The sequence below is a fragment of the Chanodichthys erythropterus genome, chromosome 6 (genome assembly GCF_024489055.1).
Source record: "Chanodichthys erythropterus isolate Z2021 chromosome 6, ASM2448905v1, whole genome shotgun sequence".
Taxonomy (NCBI): Eukaryota; Metazoa; Chordata; class Actinopteri; order Cypriniformes; family Xenocyprididae; genus Chanodichthys; species Chanodichthys erythropterus.
In genome coordinates this window covers 10,449,617-10,474,681 of record NC_090226.1, presented here as the reverse complement: position 1 = coordinate 10,474,681, position 25,065 = coordinate 10,449,617, and the positions used below count along the sequence as shown (strand labels likewise).

The window sequence follows — 25,065 nt, the reverse complement described above, 5'->3', positions numbered from 1 at the left end:
GCTCATTTTCCAACTCCCCTAGAGTTAAACAGCTGAGTTTTACCGTTTTCGAATCCATTCAGCCGATCTCCGGTTCTGGCGGTACCACTTTTAGCATAGCTTAGCATAGTTCATTGAATCTGATTAGACCGTTAGCATCGCGCTTAAAAATGACCAAAGAGTTTTGATATTTTTCCTATTTAAAACTTGACTCTTCTGTAGTTACATCGTGTACTAAGACCGGCGGAAAATGAAAAGTTGCGATTTTCTAGGCTGATATGGCTAGGAACTATACTCTCATTCAGGCGTAATATTCAAGGAACTTTGCTGCCGTATCATGGCTGCAGCAGTGCAATGATATTACGCAACATCTCTCACAAACGTCTCCATGGTTGCAAAGCACGTTCCCTGTGCAAGCAGGGGCTCACAGGCGCTGCGTAATATCATTGCACTGCTGCAGCCATGGAACGGCAGCAAAGTCTTAGTACATGATTTAACTACAGAAGAGTCAAGTTTTAAATAAGAAAAATATCAAAACTCTTTGGTCATTTTTAAGCGCGATGCTAACGGTCTAATCAGATTCAATGAACTATGCTAAGCTATGCTAAAAATGGTACCGCCAGAACCGGAGATCGGCTGAATGGATTCGAAAACGGTAAAACTCAACTGTTTAACTCTAGGGGAGTTGGAAAATGAGCCTATTTTCAAAAAAAGTGGAGTGTTCCTTTAAGATTATTTCTATGAGTAAAGGAAGCGTCTGTTTCAGCACTTCGAGCTGCGCGAGCACGCTCACCTCACGAGCATCAGGCGCGTTCACTGCGAGACGCCTAACCATAAATATCTATGCTAATAACGTACTGGTTCTATGACTGACAGAAGCGCATCATCTGCAGGAACATTGACATTTATCTGTTCTTGATCAGCATCATCTGCCAGTTTATGCCTCGATCTTCATAACTCTGCTGCCGCCATGTTTCCAACACCTGGCCCCGCCTTAATGAAGTGATTGACAGGGCGGGGCGGGAACTTGATCGGCTGGAAATGCATTTTCAAATCCACATTGAATTTTGCTACTTCATTGCGGGGCATTTAATGAAAATGCAATCACACTGAGTGTAAATGCAATTAAGAAAAATAACATTTAAATGATAATTTTGCTACAATTTTGGCTTGACCGTGTTAAACATATATAATAATTTCTTTAATACATTTTCATTTTAATTTTGCAACTTATAAAGCATTAAAATATATGTTTAAATTATTTGTTAAACGTACTGTAGGAAATGGCAAATGTAAATTCTATTATTGAATTTGAATTATCATTTTGCTCCAATCATTGCATATATGGAATGGAAAATGTAAATTTAAATACAGAAATGCATTGCCATTTTACATATTGCATTGCCATTTTGCATATTACATTTCAAATTGAATATTGCTACACATATGCTTCCATACTTAAAGGGATAGTTCATTTACATAGTCATTTACTCACCCCTCAAGTTGTTCCAAACCTGTATGAATTTCTTTCTTCTGCTCAACACAAAAGAGTATATTTTGACTTTTTTCACACACGGAAGTCAAGGGGGCCTGTTTGATTACTGACATTCTTCAAAATATCTTCTTTTGTGTTCAGCAGAAGAAAGAAATTCATATAGGTTTGGAAATATTTGAGGGTGAGTAAATGATGACAGAATATTTAATGCATCCTTGCTATTAATTTCTATAAAATCTTACCCCAAACTTTGGAGTGGTATTGTATAACTGTAAATCAATCTATTATAAGTTATTTTATATTTGTTTTCATAAAACATATTATTATATTAAATTATATTACAAAAAAAAAAAATATATATATATATATATATTTATTTATTTATTTTATATATAAGTACACAACGTAGACAAAAAAGAGAGACAGAAAAACAAGACAGAGAGAGACATCTCAATTGAAGAATGAAGACTTACCCTGCTGAAAAAGACTAGCATATTGCTGTTCTTTGGATGCTGGTCCCAAGCATGGGATGTCAGTATGCCACCAGTCTTTTTTACTCCATTTGGCTGGTGGATAGAATGGCTATGTTGGTCAGCAATAATAAAACAGTATAAACCAGCATGGAAATTCATACTAGTCCTTTCAGCAGGGAAAAGTGTGAAAGCGAAGAAGTGTAATCTTGAATGCAGGTCACTGTGATCGCCTCTATTGACAGCTCTGAACTAGTACACCCCCCGAAGCCCATTGTTCCCCATACGTGGATGAGTGTACCTGGTGTCTGCCCCCAAGTCTCATGGCTAGCTCCTGTTTGGTCCTGGTGTAACGTTCTCTCAGTCGTCGCACATCGGGGGAGAGCTACGGGTATCGTCACGGCAACAACACAGGCCATTGGTGAGAGCGCAATAGCATGGTAACATGGAGAGGAAGGAAGGAAGGAAGGGTAAGCATAAAAGTGAGGAAAACTAAGGAATGAGGGCAAGGCAAAATCAGGATCAATCACAAAAGCATTTGCAAAAGAAATGACTGGCACCAGGGGCGTGACTTAATTCTTAAGTCAAAGCAGCATGGGATAGACAGAGGAAGGTAAAATTATGACAGCATGCATGTACACCCTCGCTAATGCGAATCTCAGACAAGCACCTCCTCATTTCCAAAACAAAGCCACAGGCTGGTCCAAAACAGAGGTAGGAAGTCATTTCGTGCTTATCCATTGTTTGTGAAACATCCTGTCACATAAGATGCCTTCATCTGATCTTTCCGTCTTCACTGCCTCTGATATTCCTGAATCAATAAATATTGTGTCAGATGGAGCATTCTAAAAATTTTAGTATATATATATATATATATTATATATATATATATATATATATATATTATATATATATATATATATATATATATATTATATAAATAAATGTTATTCTAACGTTCCCCTAACATTATTCTAACATTATTTTAACGTTCCCCTAATGTTATTTTAACATTCCATTAACATTATTTTAACGTTCTCCTAAAATTATTTTAACATTCCCTTAACATTATTCTAACATTATTTTAACGTTCCCCTAATGTTATTTTAACATTCCCTTAACGTTATTCTAACGTTCCCCTAACATTAGGGGAATGTTAGAATAACGTTTTAATAACATTAGGGGAATGTTAGAATAAAGTTAAGGGAACGTTAAAGTAACGGGAATGATTACATTAATGTTAGAATAACATTAGAATAACATCAGGGGAATGTTAAAATAATGTTAAAATAATGTTATAATAACGTTAAAATAACATCAGGGGCATGTTAAAATTTTTTAGGATATGTTATTTTAACATTATTCTAACGTTATTATAACGTTCCCCTAACATTATTCTAACATTATTTTAACGTTATTCTAACATTATTTTAACGTTATTCTAACGTTCCCCTAATGTTATTCTAACATTCCCTTAACGTTATTCTAACGTTCCCCTAATGTTATTATAACATTATTCTAACGTTCCCCTAACATTATTATAACATTCCCCTAACGTTATCGTAACATTTTTTTAACATTTCCCTGATCTTAACGTTATTTTAACATTATTTTAACATTCTCCTAGTGTTATTTTAACATTATTCTAACGTCATTCCAACATTATTTTAACATTATTTAACGTTCCCCTAATGTTATTTTAATGTTCCCTTAACGTTATTCTAACATTCCCCTAACATTATTCTAATGTTCCCCTAATGTTATTCTAACGTTCCTATAATGTAATACTAACGTTCTCCTAACGTTATGCTAACATTATTTTAACGTTCCCTTAATGTTATTTTAACATTCCCTTAACATTATTCTAACATTCCCCTAACATTATTATAACATTATTCTAACGTTCCCCTAACGATATTCTAATGTTCCAACATCAGTAATGCTGTACATCAGTAATCATCCAGCTCACCCGCTACCCAGTATAGACCCCTTAATCGCCTTTGTCACTGTGACGTCACCGCTCTAGCTGGAGGCAAAACAAGAATAAGAACTAATAGCGGTCGCGCTAAAAGTTTGAGGTTTTGACTTTAAAATGTCGTCTTGTTGTGTTTTTGGCTGCCAGAATAAAAGGAACAGCACTTTTGGTTCAAAACTAAAGTTTTACAAGATCCCGGCAGACATTCCTTCACAGAAATCAAAAAGATAATTGTGGTTGAATGTAATACGGCATACAGACTGGACGGAGATGATCATAAATAATACTCGTGTTTGCAGTGCACACTTCATATCAGGTAAAATAATCGATGTAATGGTGTGTTGGTTTTATCTAGTACAAATCAGCAAGTTTCTGTTTTATAGGTGAAAAGTCGCCAACTTTCAGCGCACTAGCTAGCTTAAATGTTAAACAAACATACAGCGATAGATGTGTGTGCCATCAATGAATGGTCTCTTAAATTAATCCACATTGCTAGCCATAATCAGTTAGCCCAGTGTTAGGTTACATTAGACAATAAGCCTTGACAAAATTCCCCGAACCACCCGAAAGTAATTCATATGTTGTCTAGGAAATATCCAAAACTTAAGTTAATTTACAAAAATAGCTGTCACGGTCCCGCATAGACAGTGACTGTACATATTCAGACAGTTTTGAACCTTCTTCTGCTTCTATGTTTAATAAATCCCTCCTAAAACATGCTAACTTATGCTTGTCAACATTGAGTCCAGCATCTCTTTTTGCCTCCAGCTAAGCCCCGCCCACCAGGAAATGTTGCAATGTTTACAAACTTTTAAGGGGTCTATAGTATAAGCAATATGGAAATTGGATGTATGGAGGCTTATCATCAATGTTATCATAAACATTCTATACAAAGTTATTTTTAGGAAATTGAAAGATGACCACACTGCAATGTTCTGGGAACATTATTTTTTGGTTGCAAAAAAGAAAACCTAAACAGAACGTTCCCAGAATGTTATTATTTGATTCTTAATAAAAAACACACAAAAAAAAAAAAAAAAAAACACACACAAAAAAAAAAAAAAACAGGAACCAATCCTTTGTAACAATGTAAAAGTCTTTACTTTCACTTTTGATCAATTAAATGGATCCTTGCTAAATAAAAACATAAAATATTTATGAATATACATTATCATTTTAAAAAAATGTATGAAACAATTTCTACAGAGAAATATGCTTTGCATACATTTAACATTCTGTTTATTATTTTTTTCTTAACAAAAAGGTTTCTGACATAATCACAAAGACTCAATCCCAATTATCCCATGCTATTGTGAAGACAGTTGCTTATTTGTTCTTCAGAGTTAATTTTATTCTTAACAAGCCCACTAAAGGAACTTTTGACACCTTTCGAAAGAAAGCCATTCCTTTCCAATTATACAAGCACAAAAAAGCTGGAGGAATAACTGGTTAAACTGAGCTCAAATCACTGTGGTATTAGACTCAGCAATCTAATTCTTGCTTATCGTGAGTCGTCTGGCAGCAGGAATCTTATAGAGCCTAATTCAGTGGAGGTAAAGGTGAGTCTGGCCATGGGAAATTGGTTTCTGAGGGACTGCCGCCTGGGCAAAGTGTTTTCCATACCAGTGTGACCTCATGAACGTGTGAGGGCAGATAACACAGTGCACACTGAATTCAAATTTGCAGCAATATAGAGCAGTGGAAAAGTGTGTCAGTTACGCCCGTTGTTAGTAGTGATTAGGCAAGTGCTGGCCAACACTGCACTCTTGTGGTGGCAAGGCAAACCTTCACAGACATTCGAAGTACCACAAGAGCCTGCATCTCAAATAAATCATCGAAGCACATTCCAATCAATCAGCCTGCAACCTTGGAGGGTTTAAATCTTTTTAAGGACCTTTGTGGTTTATCATTATGAGGAATGTGGAAATGTGTCTGAAGATAAATCAGACGTTTGGCAGGATGTAATTATTGCAGTTGTGGGAATCTACTAACACACACGCACCTTGCTGCGGGTTGGCGCCCTCTCAGAGTCGGACTGCTCGTCATAGCTTTCAAACTCACTTGAGCTCCAGTCATTTTTGGGCCCCTGCAAGTCCTCCTCTTTCTGAACGTCCTCATAGATCAAGTCAGCTGACACACAGAGCAATGCAGGTTTCAGTACAGTCCTGTAAATACTGTAGGTCTTCTGACAATGACATGCTGCTACAAAAAAAAATAAAAAATCTACCAACTGTAACATAACACATAAAAATCAAACTAGACTAGAAGGGTGTTTCTTTAACTAGAGGCACTTTTGGCCCATGTGGACTTAATTTTTCGCAAATTTCATTTCCACCACATCTCAAATGAGACATTGTGTTTGATAACATTCTGTGGTGTCAACAGCAACTTAATTTCATAACTGGCATCCTAAATACACACATATTTTTTCATATCTATTGTATAATTTGACAAAACAACAGTCTGGTTAGAAATTATGCACAATTAAAAATATTCTGCTCACCCGTGATTATTTTCTTTGTCAGATATTTTATTTCAAGCATGGTGAACAAGTACACTAACTTTAAACCAAATGTTGACTCATCTATTGGTAGTAATTTGCATAAAAACAGATATAAATAATACAAAATATTAAAATGTTTAATCATCATTTGTAAATATATGTACTGTATGTATATTTTGTGATGTATTTTCATATTTTAAAGGTGCCCTAGAACTTCTTTTTAAAAGATGTAATAGATGTAATATAAGTCTAAGGTGTTCCCTGAATGTGACTGAAGTTTCAAAATACCCCATAGATTTTTTTTTTATTAATTTTTTTAACTGCCTATTTTGGGGCATCATTAACTATGCACGATATATAGGTTGCGGCCCCTTTAATTCTCGTGCTCCCCCGCCCCGGAGCTCGCGCTTGCCTTGAACAGCATGAACAAAGTTCACACAGCTAATATAACCCTCAAAATGGATCTTTACAAGATGTTCGTCATGCATACTGCATGCATACATTGGATCATGTGAGTATTGTATTTATTTGGATGTTTACATTTGATTCTGAATGAGTTTGATAGTATGCTCCGTGGCTAAAGCTAACATTACACACTGTTGGAGAGATTTATAAAGAATGAAGTTGTGTTTATGAATTATACAGACTGCAAGTGTTTAAAAAAGAAAATAGCGACGGCTCTTGTCTCCGTGAATACAGTAATAAACGACTGTAACTTTAACCACATTTAACAGTACATTAGCAACATGCTAACGAAACATTTAGAGAGACAATTCACAAATATCACTAAAAATATCATGTTATCATGGATCATGTCAGTTATTATTGCTCCATCAGCCATTTTTCACTGTTGTCCTTGCTTGCTTACCTAGTCTGATGATTCAGCTGTGCACATCCAGATGTTCTGCCCTTGTCTAATGGCTTGAACATGGGCTGGCATATGCAAATATTGGGGTCATACATATTAATGATCCCGACTGTTACGTAACAGTCGATGTTATGTTGAGATTTGCCTGTTCTTCGGAGGTCTTTTAAACAAATGAGATTTATATAAGGAGGAGGAAACAATGGAGTTTGAAACTCAGTGTATGTCTTTTCCATGTACTGAACTCTTGTTATTTAACTATGCCAAGGTAAATTCAATATTTAATTCTAGGGCACCTTTAAGACTGGGATCTGGAAGAACAAAACTATAGAATTTTTAACAGTAGAGAGAAGCTTTAACAGTAGAGAGATAAATTATAAAAGTATAGTAAAAAGTTTCCAAAACAGTTTTATGTAACATTTATTTTGTTATAAAAAAAAAAACCTGTTACATAAAAGTGCTTGTAGTTGAAGAAACATTCAGAAGCCTGCAACAATCAAACACAGTCTGGGACTGGGAGATCTATTTACGCTGAAAGACAGACACAAACAGACACTGACCTTCTCCTGAAGACACATCTTCACAGGGCACATCATCATAGATCACCTCCAGATCGGCCATCTGGTGTTCAGACTCGGCAGAGGCCTCACCTGGAAAGAAAAAAAAATTAAACAATAGTCTTTTCTTCTCTATTGTGATGTATATCCAAGTGAAATGGCTTCTCAAACAAGAAAAAATGTAGGGTGGGACTTGATTTTGTCCAACAGGATTTAATCATGGATAAATCCTTTATAATAAATACTACAATATTCCATTAAAAAAAAAAAGAATTGTCAATTTTGATTTCATTGTAACTTTAAGGAAATACAAGCTTAAAGACTGCACTGTAAAAAAAAAAAAAAAAAAAAAAATCCATAGTTTTTACAAAATAATAAAATAATTTTGGCAGCTGTGGTTGCCAGAATAATTTTGTGAAAAATACAGAAAAACTGTAAACACATTTACAGAACAAACTGTACATTTTACAGTATAAAACTGTAATTTAAGAAAATTTTTATGTAAACCAATAAATTCAACAATGCACACTACAACTAAAATCTGTTTTGTACCTTTAACATATACTAACAACCACCATAATAATGCAGGTGGTAAAAGAGAAAGCCACATGAAGAATCAGAGTTCAACACAAGTAGCTTTTCCACTAGCTGAAGTATTTACTATTATAAAGAAGGTGCAGAGAATCATTCAAGCAAACGCATAACCCACAACACTTACATAATGCAATAAACATTCATTAAACAACTGAATATGCAACATAAAACCCTAATGTACATAACTGATAACAAAAACATGATTTTTTTTTTTAACTAAATACTTTCAAATGTGGAGTGGAGTGGAATGGACTGGAATTGTGGGTACATCAGTTTACAGATTTTGACTGTAAATCGTAAAATTTACAGCATTTTACTGTGACAATTGCATGAATGTCTGGAACTTACTGTTAACCTATTTAAAAAAAAAATTCCCGTAGCGTTTACAACATTTTACTGTTAAAATCACATTCATTTTTTACAGTGTGTGAGTCCATTAATGTGTGTGTGTGTGTGTGTGTGTGTGTGTGTGTGTGTGTGTGTGTGTGTGTGTGTGTGTGTGTGTGTGTGTGTGTGTGTGTGTGTGTGCTTTTGTTTATATTACATTGTGGGGACCAAATGTCCCCATGATGTAATATAAACCTGAGTTCACCTACATCGTGGGGACCAGCCAGCGGTCCCCACAATGTAAATGGGTTTATAAATCATATAGAATGAGTTTTTGTGAAAAAGTAAAAGTTTGCACAGTTTCCTGTGAGGGTTAGGTTTAGGGGTAGGGGCAGGGTAGGGGGATAGAATGTACAGTTTGTTCAGTGTAAAATGCATTGAAGTCTATGGAAAGTCCCCACAATTCACAAAAACAAACGTGTGTGTGTGTGTGTGTGTGTGTGTGTGTGTGTGTGTGTGTGTGTGTGTGTGTGTGTGTGTGTGTGTGTGTGTGTGTGTGTGTGTGTGTGTGTGTGTGTGTGTGTGTGTGTGTGTGTTTACTGTATAAAAGCAATGCTTATGAATTTTTTTGGAAACTCCCTTGACAGAGAATAGAGCTTCAAAAAAAAATTGCTGTTCTTTGCTTAATTTTTTTTATTTATTTATTTTTTTTTGAGGGTTTTATGATCTTAGAGCTGCTTCACACAAGCCGCAGTGTTTATCTAAGCTAACACACAGACATGTGTTAATATGAGTACTTCTTGTAAGTTTTGTGCTACTTCTGTGATCGTCTTGGGAATACACTGTATTCCCAAACTCTAGTGCAGTCAACATCAATCAAAACAAGTCAACAAAACTTGCTCGGTGTGACACAAAGATTTTTTTTTTTTTTTTTCCAGAACGATTTCCTTTTAAAATTACCCAAAGCATTGTTTCCAATTGATCAGACATAAAGATGGACTCAGAGGGAAAACACTTAACTAAAGGTAGTTCATACAGCAGATAGCTGGCGCTATGTTTAACGCTAGTATGCAGTGTTGCCAACTAATTTTCAGGGGAAGTTGCTCAAGAAGGGACGATTTGTTGCTAAAAGTTGCAAAATGACGTTTGAAAATGACATTTAAAAATGTTAATTTAGATTTGTTTAGATATAAAAATAATATAAACATCTTTATGATCAGATATTTTTATTTTTGAAAAAGATAGTTTTAAGCAGTGTATTGGTAGTTAGTGTGCTACACTCTAAGAGAAGTCTGTAAAAATAGGGCACATTGTACTGTGTCCATATGAAGGAATTATCCTTATTGATTTTTCACAGGTGTTTACGCATTGAATTTTGTGTTTTAGGGTTACACAGGGTAACAACTTAACAGATAATGTCCTGGCAGAAAATGACCAGTTTTTATTTTTCTAGTTTTTCTTACAGCTTTGCCTGCTAGCTGTTAGTTGTGGCTAGAAGGGACACAGCTACGACCGGAATTGATGCAAAATCCCGCCATAGAATAACAACAAATTAAATTTGCTTCTTAACAGATTACACATTAATAAACGTGTTAGGGTTGACCCTAAACATACCCTTACAATAATGAAAATACAGTAATTATTTGCTGGATGTCATCAGGAGTTTGATTGACAGGCTATCTAACCAATCATAACACCAAATCCGCTGTCAGAGTAAATAGATTACCATCGGTGGACTTGAACTTGAAAAATAGTGTGTACTGACGTCTTTCCGTGGTTGAAACATTTCTTCTCATGTTCATTCATGTTATAAAGTATCTAGTAGGAAGAGATGAAGAAACATCCTACCTGCAACAATCAAACACAGTCTGGGACTGAAAACCTTATGCTGAAAGACATATTTACGCTAAAAGATGCACGCAAACACACTCTACATCTGACCCGATGATCATTTCACAAGCCGCTTGAAATGAGGGGCTACAGCGATCTGTCACAACAAGGGGAGAACGGGGTAAGTTAACACTTTTCACACTGTCTAACATTTACTGAGCACCATACATCACAATGGTATAAATGTCATACGAAATGAAAGAAGGAAGTCTTGGGCACATATGTTGTATTCATTACATTTTAATATCTTATCTCATTACGAAGTTGTAGACTGTTGAATAGAGAATGTGCACTTGTGACAATTTCCCCCATCGGCGGGTACATTTTCACACTAGATTATCTAAAAATAAGAACACAACTACTTAATTGTTATTGATTTTAATTTTTAAATTCAAACCAGAACTGGAAATATAAACAATCATGCCTAGAGAATTTGGAAAAACAATTATTTCAATCCAAAGAATACACTTTTCAATCAAAACACATTAAGTGGCAAGACCACTTTACTTTGAACATTAAACTCAAACTTTCTCTGGCTTGCACATAGATCCATGATAACTGAATGGAATACTGCAAATAACTCGCTTAATTTAACATGTATAATCTCTGAACATAACTGACTTAACATGTTGAACCTCTTTTTTAAGCATGTTCTATGTGTTTATTTGTACTGGGGCAAGTTGTCACATGTGACGACTTGCCCCAAAGTCATTGAGACAACTTGCCCCAAACTGACATGTGTGCTAATGATGGCTAAATCTCAAGGTTAGCTCAACATAGCACATCAGCTAAAGTATCAAAAGACAAAGATTGTCTCCTCTATGTTGTGCAAAATAATAATTTTCAACATTCATATTTAACAAAGTTGTATTACATAAAATTTAAAGTGCAAATGTTTTACTTTTTAAGCCAAAAAATACGAAAATTGTGCTAACCTCAGATTAGAGCGACCACATGTGAACAGGAAGTTGACTATATAGAAAAAGTCACACAAAGTGGCGATTTTTGAGATAGAGCCTCTAGTTTTGGAGTTATGAAGACTGTGACAACTTACCCCGCTCTCCCCTATTAAAGAGCCACAAAACGGTATTTACTTAAATTTCTTGAAAAATACAAAATTTGAAACTTTGTTTCATATCAAAAGTAACCTGCTCTGTCTTGTCTGTCGACGCGTTGTCAGTGTCCTCTTTGCTCCGCGATGTATTTTCCACTGTGTGAGAGCGTTATGGCTTCAGACCTCAGTTACCCCTTTTCCACCAAGGCAGTTTGAGTGCTGGTTCGGAGCCAGAGCCTAGTTTCAAATCAGTTCTTTGTCTTTCGACACACAAAGCACCAGCTCCGAACCAGGAAAAGTGGTTCGTAAGTAGCATCAAAACATTGCTGGGCTAGAAGTAAGAACCGCTTGCGTCAGGAGCTAGGGGCGGGGTTACTGTGACCAACAAGAAACTTGTGACCGCCATTTTTGAAATAGCAGCTAATCGAGCTAATAGCAGATCAATTGTAATCTCCGTCCATATACAAATTACGGCGAGCCGTGTTTGAGCTGATGTAGGTTCGCAAAGCCATGAGCATCAACAGTAGTTAAACATCCGCGATTGTTGATAGAAGCATCGGAGCAGCGCGGACCGATTCGGCGGGTGCCGCGGATCCGCGGGAGCGTTTGTTGAGCATACGACTCCTTGTGCTTTTAGATCGTTCTCGTGAAGCTTTGATGTCATGCGCCCATCGCTATGCGAGAAGCCGATGCATCTCGAACAAGCTTGGTGTGTTTGTGTTTGGCGCTGCAGCGCTAGCTTTGCTAAGAAATATGAGACGTATACAGTGACGTAAGACCTGGCTCTCAAGCCCGTGGAAAGGCAAACCGGTTCTTAGTTGAACCAACTCCGAACTAGCACCTGGTTCGTGCTGGTGGAAAGGGGGTAAGTACCGGTCAAATAGGCTTGTTCGAGATGCATCGGCTCTGCGCAGACGGATCGGCGTACGACATCAAAGTATCGCGAGAGTGATTAAAAAAAAATTGCCAGCTGTGCAATGAAAAAAACATTCTTGTCCCTAATAAACTTTTATTAATGCTGTCATCTAACAAATCTGCTTCACAGGTAAAATTAAATGAATTGCTAATTACAACACTGAAATAAAAATGTAAAGCCTGCAAACTCTAGAAATAATGGAAATAATTGGGCACACAGTATTTCACCTATTATAACTTTTGTTTTTTGATCGCTTGGTCCAGAAATCCATCAAGTTTTTTGTCAGGTGTGTGATGTTCTTTTATGACGTCATTACGTTGCCGCCAGCCAATGGCTGCATTGAAGATTATGGTTTCAAGTACTGATACATCTGCGCTTTCCATTGAACACAAGAACGTGCAGTAATCTCAGATAACTTAATCCAGATATTTTAATCTGATCCACAAATTTGTTTGAAGAACCAAATAAGCTAGAGATCAGTTATGACGATTAGAAGATCTGTCAAATCATCTCAGATGCAAGGTTTGAAGAAGGGACCTCTTTTCAAGTTCAAAATAATAATAATAATAATAAAAGAGTGGTGAAGAATTACAGAGATAAATAGCAAGCACTTCTTTGCTTTTTGTTGAATCCATCAATGTAAATCTGGTAAAAAAAATGGAATACTCAATTAGCAATCAACATATTCTTGTTTTTAACACCATATGTATTATCTTCTTAAATATCTAATTAAACCAAAAATTGTGGTTAAAGGAATAATAATGAAAGAAAACAAATGAAGCCAACTGCATCACTCAGGTATTACATTAGATATTTAAGCTGTAAAACATTTGATTTTTGTCTCTTACCTTCGGCATGTTGTGCTGGGCTATGTCTGATATTTTCTGTTTCTGTATTAATTTTAATAGAGCATGCTTCCCTCTCGGTCTTCAGCACAGTGCAAGTCCGGTCTTCCTCTTCATTTAATTCTTCTGGTGCAGCAGAGTCTGTGAAAGCTTGATCTCTGGAACATTCCCCAAAAATAGAGCCATATTATTGCTGACCTCTCAAGGGTATAACTGTACTGAGATCAGCTCAAGCCTACGACTGGGTGGGGCGTGGTAGGAACAATGTATTTCAACATTCAATTTCCACAGTCTACTCTGCTGCGTCTACACCCTAAAAGTACGTACTCTTTTTGTAAAGAAAAAGTACATACTTTTGAGTGTGTAGCAGAAGAGTAGGCAAGCTTTGGGACCTCCTATCACGTCATAAAATTGACGTGAAAAAAAAAAACAATCATGTTGTCAGAGTTAACATCCACCACATTTCATTTCCTACAATTTCGGAGAGAAAAGAAGTAGTATGTTAATCTCCCAGTCGTGGGTCTGTAATGAGTAGAATTCTCCTTATAATTTTGCATACTGATGCATTTAAAAGTTAATGGCCAAACGTACCTTTATAAAAGATCACACTGTTGTTGCAGATGAAATAATGGATAACATTAAATATTTTTTTATCAGGTTAAATATTGATTATTAGTCTTTCAATCCCCTTCATCTAAACATCTCCTCTTAACCGTCAGCCACATACATCTGCCATGCTTGTAGTGTTTTAACACTGTTTATTTGTGTTTGCAGTTCTGAACCGAATCCTCCTCCAAGGCACAATGGGTTGTGGGCAATATTAGCTGTTAGAGTGTGCACGGATCCACACTTCAAAAATCTACCGGAAATAGTAGGCCATCTGGGGACTTTTGGCATACTCTTTTCAATATACTATGCTTTGGGACATGCTTATTCAAATCTTGCATACAATTTAGGATGGATAGTATGCACATTTGTGATTTATTTGTGCTTTTAAGAGTAATCATCCATTGCCCCCAATGACATGTCTTCACACGTTTATATCAATTCACACCACCTTTTACCTAACATTTCAAGAGCAGTGATGCACTTGACATGCAATAAAATAAACATGCCAAGTCCAAAATGTAATTGAGCTCTGTAACATAGGGACTTAGGGAGTGTGACATCCTTTTAACTGCAGTTATTCCATGTAAATGTGTGTAATGGTATCATAAAAGCTGGATGTCAGAGCTAATCTTACAAGCTCCCGTAGTTGCTAAGGGAAGGAGCAGGTGTTTTTGCAGTAGATCACACATAAGACAGCTGTGAGCACCTCTTTTAACTACAGATGCTCATGCATCAATGTTTTTGCTTTTCCACTCCCACTAAACACACTTTTCCCCAGGTTAACAGGGAAAGGATGTTGCATGGGTAATGTGTACATGCCTCTGCCTTGTGAACATGTTGCAAACAGAGTTACACAGCACAAAACACAGCAAACTATTAAACTATGCTTATATCTAATAAAAAATTTAAATGAATTGTGATGGAAGTGGTTTATGTGCTAAAGGGGAAGAGTGAACAGGTAAGTTCTACTATAGTTTGGATGTGTTAACCATGTTAAAAGCAAGACTATTCACACAGGGTTGAAATACTGAATACAGTACAAACCAAGTCAAGATGCTGAAATAGATCTGCATAAACAGTGATGACACACACCCCACCAATGGAAAAGGCTATTGATAGGTCCAACCTGCAGCAGTATTGACAACTTCATGGTGGAAACATCCATTCAGCAGAATTTTACGGTAGCATAAGCTGAAGAGGATCTCTTTTTGAAAGCAACTTTCACCACAGGAAAGCTCACAGGAATGATACTACAAAATCTTTAGCGTGCATTTCCTCATAACTAAACTGGGCTGTACATTCAAACTATTACATTAAATTAATTCATATGCAACTTTCTCTAGTTTTTAAACTTATTTTAAACTTTATTTTTATTCTCCTATATATGCCAAGAAATAAAAATCATTTGAGATCAGAGTCACCAAATGAATGCATTAGAATATTATTTAAAAATGAATTTATATATATATATGGCACAAACCAAATATCATCATGTGAAATTGGTGACACCTGTAACTAATAATGATCCATTAGCGGATCCTGCAACAACTGATTGGTCTAAGGCAATAATCTATTAAACTGTGACTGGTGATCGTTAGAGGCAGGCACTATAAAAGATCAGTTCAGTAACAGTTCTACATGGGTGTTTAAAAGTGTGTTTTTTTTTTTTTAGTTGGTGTGTTGAGGTTTTTTGACAGTAGTTTTGGCTGGACATGGGTGAAATCACTATGCGAATTTTAAAGTATGTTGTTTTGACATATGTATTTGTTATTTAATGTTTTTACTAATTGCTAAAAAAATATATATTGTTTTACAGTCTTTCTTGGGCACTCCTCATAATCCTTGTTCATGATAGTATTGTGAATGGTAAGTTTATTCAGTTTACTTTATTCAAGTGAATTGTTAACACTGTCTTAATAATGCCACTTTGTCTTTTATAGCTTATGACTATAATCCTAAAGTGGATTATGTTGAGCAACACAGTTTCTACAGCCAGTATGATCCAGATGTAGCAGGACCAATCAGTCCCCGGGCTTCTAAGACCATTTATAGGACTGCAGTTAAGGGAGGATATGGTACTGGAAGTCTCAGTTTGCAGACTGGATCTTCAGGTGGTCCCGTGACAAGTGAAAAACCTGGTTCTGACACTAGAAGCCAGCTTCAGGAATCTCAAGTTGCTTCAGCTGGAAGTGGCAGTCTTATTGATGGTTCTGTGGGTAGTGCAGTGAGTATGGGCATGTCAGGGTATGGTTTAAGTCAGTCAGCTAGTGTTCATGGCATCAGAGTCTCGCATTCTTCCTCGGTATTGATGCCATTGCAGCAAAGCGATAATTCTGTTCCTAAGCCAGTGCAGCTAGCGTCCCAAATTCCACTGCAAACCAGTAATGAGCCTGTGGCAATGCCCATCAGTCAACAGCTAGGGCAGTCTGTCTCCCAGTCTGGTGGTCAGCAACAAGCACAAACAAGCTCTGAAACCATGGCCCAGTCCAGTAGCCAACAATTAGCCCAAGCCAGCTCCCAGTCTGCAGTAGACCGTAGACTGCTGCTTAAGCCTCAGAGAGGTAGACCTTTGCAAACTGATTCCAAGCTTCTTTCAGGTTCCAAGCCAGTTCAGAATCCAAGCTTTGGCTTTTTCATGCCTCTGCAGACAAATGAGTCATTATCGCAACCCAGCTACCAAATAGTGCAACGAGGAAGTCTGTTAGTCAGCCAGCAACTAGCTGAGTCTAGTGGCCAATCTATGGTTCAGGCCAGTGGCCAGCAACCAGTACAAGCAATTGTTGCAGTTCAACCAAGCAGACCACCAGTGCAAGTCAGTGGCCAGTCTGCAGCCCAGCCCTCCAGCCAACAAGCAGTACAGGCCAGCAACTCATTCTCCCAGTCCAGTGGCCAGCAACCAGTACAAGCCATCAATGAAGCCATAGCTCAACCAAGCAGCCAGCCACAGGCTTTTGGCCTGTCTGTAGTCCAGCCCAGCAGCCAACAACTAGCTCAAGCCAGTTCTCAGTCTGTGGCTCAGCCCAGTGGACCGCAAGAAGTGCAGGCTAGCTCCCAGTCTGTAGCTCAGCCCAGCAGCCAGCCACTCCCACAGGTCTCTGACCTGTCTCTGTCTCAGCCCAGCAGTCAACCAGTGCAAGCCAGTGGCCAGTCTGCAGCCCAGACCTCCAGGGTGCAACCAGCACAAGCCAGTTACCAGTCTGTGGCCCAGCCCAGTGTCCTAAAACCAGCACAAGCCCGCTACCAGTCTGTGGCCCGGCCCAGTGTCCTAAAACCAGCACAAGCCAGTTACCAGTCTGTGGCCCAGCCCAGTGTGCTTCAACCAGCACAAGCTGGCTACCAGTCCGTGGCCCAGCCTGCTGACCAACAACCAGCACAAGCCGGTTATCAGTCCGTGGCCCAGCCTGCTGACCAACAACCAGCACAAGCCGGTTACCAGTCCGTGGCCCAGCCTGCTGACCAACAACCAGCACAAGCCGGTTACCAGTCCGTGGCCCAGCCTGCAGACCAACAACCAGCACAAGCCGGCTACCAGTCCGTGGCCCAGCCTGCAGACCAACAACCAGCACAAGCCGGCTACCAGTCCGTGGCCCAGCCTGCTGACCAACAACCAGCACAAGCCAGCTACCAGTCCGTGGCCCAGCCTGCAGACCAACAACCAGCACAAGCCAGCTACCAGTCCATGGCCCAGCCTGCTGACCAACAACCAGCACAAGCCAGCTACCAGTCCGTGGCCCAGCCCAGTGTGCTTAAACCAGTACAAGCCCGCTACCAATTTGTGGCCCAGCCCAGTGTCCTAAAACCAGCACAAGCCCGCTACCAGTCTGTGGCCCAGCCCAGTGTCCTAAAACCAGCACAAGCCCGCTACCAGTCTGTGGCCCAGCCCAGTGTCCTAAAACCAGCACAAGCCCGCTACCAGTCTGTGGCCCAGCCCAGTGTGCTTCAACCAGCACAAGCCAGCTACCAGTCCGTGGCCCAGCCTGCTGACCAACGGCCAGCACAAGCTGGCTACCAGTCTGTGGCCCAGCCTGCTGACCAACAACCAGCACAAGCTGGCTACCAGTCCGTGGCCCAGCCTGCTGACCAACAACCAGCACAAGCCAGCTACCAGTCCGTGGCCCAGCCCAGTGTGCTTAAACCAGTACAAGCCCGCTACCAATTTGTGGCCCAGCCCAGTGTCCTAAAACCAGCACAAGCCCGCTACCAGTCTGTGGCCCAGTCCAGTGTCCTAAAACCAGCACAAGCCCGCTACCAGTCTGTGGCCCAGCCCAGTGTGCTTCAACCAGCACAAGCCAGCTACCAGTCTATGTTCCAACATGTTCAGCCACAGGATGCACAAGCCAGCAGCAAACCGTCACATGCCAGCTACCAGTCTGTAGTCCAGGAGGAGAGTGGACAAACCGTTTTCAAGCCAGTAATGTCCCAAGGCGGACAACTCTATCAGATTGGGTCTAAGCTTTATTCATGCCAGGAGTTCGTATCTCAGCCCAGTTACCAGCTTGCAGCCCAACCAGGACAGAATGGGTATCGGCCTCCGTCCATACCTAGTTCTCCATCCTTGGCTCAGCGTATAGAGTCTGTTCAGGCCAGTTACCAGGGCCCGGTGAAGCCTGGGCAGCCTACCTATGAGTCTATGGCGCAACCCAGCCTTCAAGTCCCTCCCAGACCACTGCAATCCACACTCCAGTCTGTTTTCAGACCAGCTCAGCTGCCTAAACAGCCTAGCTACCAGCCTCCAGTGCTTCCAAGCCGACAGCCTCTTGCTCTGAAGGTACAACCAAGCTTCTTGCCTCCTGCCAAGCCTGGACCATCCAGTTATGGTTCTGTATCTAAGCCCAGTGGTCAACCTTCTAGACAAATGCAGCAGCCTGGCTACCAGCCTCTGGCCTGGCCAGGGCAAGAGGTGTATCAGCCCCTAGTGAAACCTATACAATCCAGCTATGGACCCTCAAGCAAGCTGGAAACCCTTAGAAACGTCCAGCCTCAAATACTGCCTAGCCGCCAGTCTCTAGGTCAGCCCAGCTACAGTTCCCAAGCCATGCCAGTGCAGTCCAGGTACCAGTCACTTTCTGAGAAGGTTTCTCAGTCTGGATACCAGATGTCTTCCATGGCAGGGCAGTCTGGTTCCCAGCCTGAAATGCTGCCTAGCCGCCAGTTTCTATCTCCGTCTGGCTACTCATCCCTAGCCATGCCAGTGCAGTCCAGGTACCAGGTACAGTCAAGTTATGAGTCTGCCTCTCAGCCTGGATTCCAGACTTCAATGCCTGGGCAATCAAGTTACCAATCCGTATCCAGATCAGGTTCCCAAGCCTTGGAGCAGCCCAGCAATCTCTTAAGCTTTGAGTCTGTCTCACAGTCTGTGCAACCTGGACTTCTTTTTCCAACACCATTGAATTACCAGTCTGTCACAGGTCAGAATGCTCCTAGACCTGCCCAAAGAAGGCCACATTCATCCAAGAGCAAGTTCAGGCTGTTGCAACAATAGCTGACTACCTGTTTTTGACTTGTTTGTGTTTTGAAATGTCAATAAAATATCATTAGCAAATGTCTGTCTGGTGTTTGAAGTGAACTGTTACTTACCTCTTGTTGCTGGCTGACAAATCTGCAAAGAAATTAGGAGGTGGGGGAAAAATGTGAGCATTTTGCATAGTCAACTAGTTTAACTGGTGTAACAGTTGCAATAAACAGGTCTACTAAAAAATGTGCTTTCTATCTATAGCAAAACCTTGAGTGTTCTCAATAGTTTGTTCCTAGTAACAAATGGGTTCTGCAGTGAATACTTAAAGGGATAGTTCACACAAATATTGTCACTAATTACTTGCCCTCATGACTTTAAGCTGCTGAAACATTCTTAGACTGAACTAAAAACACTTAGACCCTTTCCTTTTGACTGAAACAGATCTTAATCTTAGAGCAAAAATGTTAACAATGAAGTCAGACTGCTACACAACACGCTAAACAATTGGTGAGTCATGATGGGCAAACATGGCAATAACTCAACTGCACACAACAGGGCTCTCAAGTCTCATGCATTGGGCGTGAGACACACGCATTTCAACCCGTTCACATGCTCAGACGCCACACCTTGTATTTCTCACGCAGGGAAATCTCCAGGATAACGCACAACAAGTTGCACTGCTATTAGAGGAATCAAGCGAGTTCCCCATAGAGTTCAGAAGGCCCTGCCACGCACCAGTTAATCTAATAAAAAAAATATAGCTACCGAACAGCCAATCAGAAAATAGAATTGCTGTATCCGGATTTAGATATTCCCGCCACAACGTTTACGTTCTGATTCCAACGACACATTCTGTGATTCACGGGCTCGCTCACTGAGAGGCTCGCTGAAGTAGTTAGAAGAGGACATCTGTCAGTCACATTGATTCACATCTGGCTACAGACTGATCTCGATCGACGTGGGACCATATCCTATGAGTACAGTCATCTCATCAAATTGCTGGGGAATATTTGTGTCCAGGCAGCTGGTAGGTTAGTTAAGAGTCTGACCAGAGTACGTTACGTGAACTTGCCTAGCTAGTAGGGATGGGCATTTTTCCAAAATATTGTATTTGAATATTTGGGCTAGTAAAAAAACGAATATTCGTGTATTTAAAGCTGCAGTCCGCAACTTTTTTTTTGTGTTAAAAATTTACAAAAATTATATAATGAGAATATACAACATAAATCCATTTTCCAAACCGTGTTTTTGTCTTGCCCTGAATCATTATGGTACACTTATAATAAGTGTTTATATTCGGACTATTTCAGACCAGACTGGTAGGACCCGCCGCAGAGTATCACAGTAACTTTGTGACTCGCCATAGAGACATACACGGAGAAAAGTAGCTCCGGCTAGAATGTTCCTCCGCAAGACGCGTGCAGTTCTGTTTATTAACCGCTAGAGGGCCAAAAATCACGGACAGCAGCTTTAAATTATGTTATTTTGAGAAAATGAGAGAGACGTTTTTTAATTTTTTTTTATTCAAGTTGTCGTCACCATTTCTGAACAAACTTATAATTAGGTAATATACACAACAAGTTTACGTTTTATCTCAAGATTTTCATTCAGTTTAAAACATTAAACAATATGTGTAAACAAAAACTATAGGCCTAAAGAACAAAAGCATTATAAGCTCAAGCGGAATATGGTTACCATGTTTATATTGTTTCACATTATAATGTTGAGGAAAAACAACAATATAATGTGTATGATTATATTACCATTATCTCTCTCTCTCTCTCACACTCACTCACTCACTCACTCACTCACTCACTCACTCACATACACACTAAAATGCTGAATTAAATAAATATTTTTTTATTTGTACGAATGTGTCATTTTTCATATCAGACCCCCGTCCCCACCCAAACCCCCGTCGCTGCCACCGCTCAAATCTCACTCTGAACTCAGTTCAAAACTAGAGAGCCCTGACACAATCTTGTACCAAAACATGGATGTAAAATAGCTGGCTCTATTTATCTGCAGTTCCAATTGTACAGAAAAAATGAAGCTAGAATGTGCAGGATAAGGTCCTGGTTGGAGAGGCAATGTGGACTTTCTCTACAGAGAACTGGAGGTGAGTAAACTGTTCAGTTAAGCTATTTTTATGATTGCTGGCATCAGTCACAAATATTAAATGTTTGTAGAAAAATCTTTGTGAGGACTGGCAATTACTGTTTCTTAAAATCTTAGACTAGAATCTTTAGACAGCACACTGCACTAATTTAAACACCAACTGTAAACACAGACTGAATGCAACTGGCTCTGACTCAGCGCATTTAGGCATGATCAGTTGCAAGTATCATGGAAGTCCTCACCGGCCTTCCCAAAACATTGTAGACAGCTGCAGCTCATACAGAAAGCTGCTGCCAGGATTCTGAGCAGAACCAGAAATATGAACATATCCCACCAGTCCTCAGTCTTTACATTGGCTTCCAGTTACATTTAGGATTGATTTTAAAGTATTATTACTTTTTTATAAATCACTCAATGGCATAGGACCTCAATACATTGTAGATATTATGCTCACTGAATATAAACCCAACAAACCATCATTAGGATCACATCAGTAAGAAATACCAAGTTCTCACTCAAAGTACGATAAGTCCAGCCGCAGATGGAACCAGCTTCCAGAAGAGATCAGATGTGCTCCAACAGTAGCCACATTCAAATCCAGACTCAAAACACATCTGTTTAACTGTGCATTGCGCTATGTCTGACTGATTGCACTGTATTATATTTATGTATCCTATTTTTATTCTAAACTGTTTTAATATTTTATATCAATTTTTATTCTAAACTTTTATTGTTATTTTTATTTCTTATGCATGCTATTTTTAATTCCTATGCATCTGTTGTAAATATTTTTATTATTTGAATTATTATTTTCCTTCTATGTAAAGCACTTTGCTTTTCCATTGTGTATGAAATGTGCTATATAAATAAGCCTTGCCTTGCTTTAAAAAGTTCATAAAGAGATCGTAAAACTAATCCTTATGAATTGAGTGGTTTAGTACAAATTTTCTGATGGGACTTTAGGCTTTAGTCACACATCAGTTGTGGTAAATGAAAGCTCAAGCATGTTTGCTTGACGTGCGAGAACCAATGAGGTTCATTCTTGTGTGTTACGCAGCACATTTGAGCTACAGCAAGAGGTTTGTTCTTACATGTCAAGCAGGTTCAGTTGAGCTTCTGTTTATGTTCATTGATTAATGTTTATATGTGAATAAAATCCTAAATTAAATCTGTTATCATATAAAGCAATAAAATCTCTTAAGCAATTTGGACTAAACCACTCAATTCATGTGGATTAGTTTTAGGATCTTTTTATGAACTTTTTGAAACGCCAAAGTGTCAGTTGCATGGAGGGACAGAAAGCTCTCAGATTTCATCGAAAAGATCTTCATTTGTGTTCTGAAGATGAACGAAAGTCTTACGGGTTTGGAACGACATGAGTAATTAATGATAGAATTTTTATTTTTGGGTGAACTATCCCTTTAAAGATGTGTGGGAATGGCTGAAAATAGAAACGTACTTGTGGTACACTCCTGACCGGCAGCCGTAACTGTAATGATGGCTTGAGATTGATGATCTGTGTGTTTTTCCTGAGTCTCTTCCAATTTTCTTGACTGTGTCTCAGGCTCACTACATTTGCCTGATGTCTCCTCTCCAGATACAGTCTTGCATTTTTGTTTGCCAAACTCATCTTCAAATTTGAATTTCTCTCTTTGCTCATCTTCCTCCACATCCTCCTCCAGCTGCTGATGAGATGAACCTTTGGACATAGGCTCTGTAAAACAAGATGTTATGACAAAATGTTATTCTGTTCATCATGCTATATAAATTTAGAAGGTAGCATCCGATTACTGACCAAATTGGCCTTTGTGCTGTGAATGTGGGACAAAGTCGACAGTCATTTGTTAATTTACCAAATGCTTTTATCCAAAGTTACTTATGAATGAGGAATGATACAAGTGGAAACCAGAACTGGTGTATGGGTTGTGCAATGTGTGGCTGCGAATCAACAGAGGGGTTAACATGAAAATATTTGTATGAACATAAAAAGATTCAACAACTGAGACATAAACTGAACACATTTTTAAAGCCTAAGACTGGATGCTGTGTGGTAGGAGAGAAGTGAATGAGTTCAGATGCCATAAGCCCCAAATAATCAGTATCACAAAAAGCACTTGTGTTTCATTATGAGTGCTACTGTGTTTTGTAGGGAGCTTAAACTAGAGTAGAGTATTTGAATTGTAAATATGTAGAGAGTAAGATAACCATACAATATGAGTTTCAGTCTACTCCAGGTTTTAATAGTGCATTTAAGAGTAATCATCTATTGCCTCCAATGACGTCATCACACGTTTATATCAGTTCACTCCACCTTTTACTTAACATTTCAAGAGGAGTGATGCACTTAAATATGCCAAATGTATAAATGAGCTCTGTAACATTATAGGAAGCATGACATACATCCTTTTAACTGCAGTTATTCCACGTAAATGTGTGTAATGGCATCATAAAGGCTGGCTGTCAGAGCTAATCTCACAAGCTCCCGTAGTTGCTAGGGGAAGGAGCAGGTGTTTTTGCAGTAGATTGAACATAAGACAGCTGTGAATACCTCTTTTACCTACAGATGCTCATGCATCAGTGTTTTTTTTGCTTTTCCAGTCCCACTAAACACACTTTTCCCCAGGTTAACGATGAATATTGTGATGTTATTTCCATCAAGAGGTGCATCAATTTTTGGTCAAGATCTTGTGTTGACAATACAAGAGGTGAGCACTCTGTAAAGTCTTCTCCAGCACATCCCAAAGACTTTCAGTGAAATTAAGGTCTGGACTCAGAGGTGCCAATTCATGTGTGAAAATGATTCTTCATGCTCTCTGAACCATTCTTTCACAATTTTAACCCTGGTGAATTTTGACATCCTGGAATATGGCCATGATGTGTCTTCCTATGGTTGTTTAAGAAATTAAAAGCTCCATCTTTAAGGGTTAAAAGAACCGTTGCCAAACATATAACATTCTAGAAACATAATAATCAATGTAATAATGATCCAATCATAGATTCTTAAGTATTTGCCTATTAAAATCCAAACAGCGACTTTTCTTTTTTTTTTTTTTTTTGGCCGGGCAGTGTGTATTTGTTATTACAGGTTGTATAACAGAAGAATTTACATCCGATTCCATTGTGTTCCAGCAATGAGATAAACAAACTAACAAAGAACTCACTTAAATGCAGTAATGCACGTAGGAGTAAATCAGAAGCCAAGACCTCTATTCTTGGCAGCAAATGAAACCTGTCAGGATCTTAAGGAAAGAGACACCTATTTAAGATTCAGAGAAAACTAGGAAAAGGAGATTGGGTTTCATTATCAGTAAGAAAAGAAGAATCAATAATTGAATCTATAATTTCTAAGACTTCGCACAGGACACACATGTTAAATGCTAATAATCAATAAGTATCCTACAGGGAAGTGCAAT

General features: G+C 38.8%; 2 protein-coding genes across 6 annotated transcripts in view; one reads left to right on the top strand and one right to left on the bottom strand.

Annotated features, from left to right (window-relative positions):
- arhgef10la (Rho guanine nucleotide exchange factor (GEF) 10-like a) overlaps positions 1 to 25,065 on the bottom strand; it is a 162,592-nt gene that overhangs the window by 110,359 nt on the left and 27,168 nt on the right. For 2 of the 5 annotated variants that reach the window (XM_067388019.1, XM_067388020.1), the window contains exons 2-7: positions 23,112 to 23,366; positions 19,657 to 19,678; positions 13,474 to 13,628; positions 7,848 to 7,937; positions 5,922 to 6,049; positions 2,246 to 2,329 (exon numbers count right to left, since the gene is read on the bottom strand). In XM_067388019.1, coding sequence (XP_067244120.1) covers positions 2,246 to 2,329; positions 5,922 to 6,049; positions 7,848 to 7,937; positions 13,474 to 13,628; positions 19,657 to 19,678; positions 23,112 to 23,361 — 729 coding nt within the window. In that variant the 5' untranslated portion in view covers positions 23,362 to 23,366. Of the gene's footprint in view, positions 1 to 2,245; positions 2,330 to 5,921; positions 6,050 to 7,847; positions 7,938 to 13,217; positions 13,271 to 13,473; positions 14,000 to 19,656; positions 19,679 to 23,111; positions 23,367 to 25,065 lie in introns of those variants that run through there. The other 3 variants (XM_067388021.1, XM_067388023.1, XM_067388022.1) reach the window with 3 other exon arrangements.
- On the top strand, positions 15,006 to 19,614 carry LOC137021503 (uncharacterized). The gene is made up of 3 exons (XM_067388024.1): positions 15,006 to 15,820; positions 15,896 to 15,945; positions 16,020 to 19,614. Exons 1-3 carry the CDS (start codon positions 15,792 to 15,794, stop codon positions 19,559 to 19,561), a joined length of 3,621 nt encoding a protein of 1,206 aa, XP_067244125.1. The 5' UTR covers positions 15,006 to 15,791; the 3' UTR covers positions 19,562 to 19,614.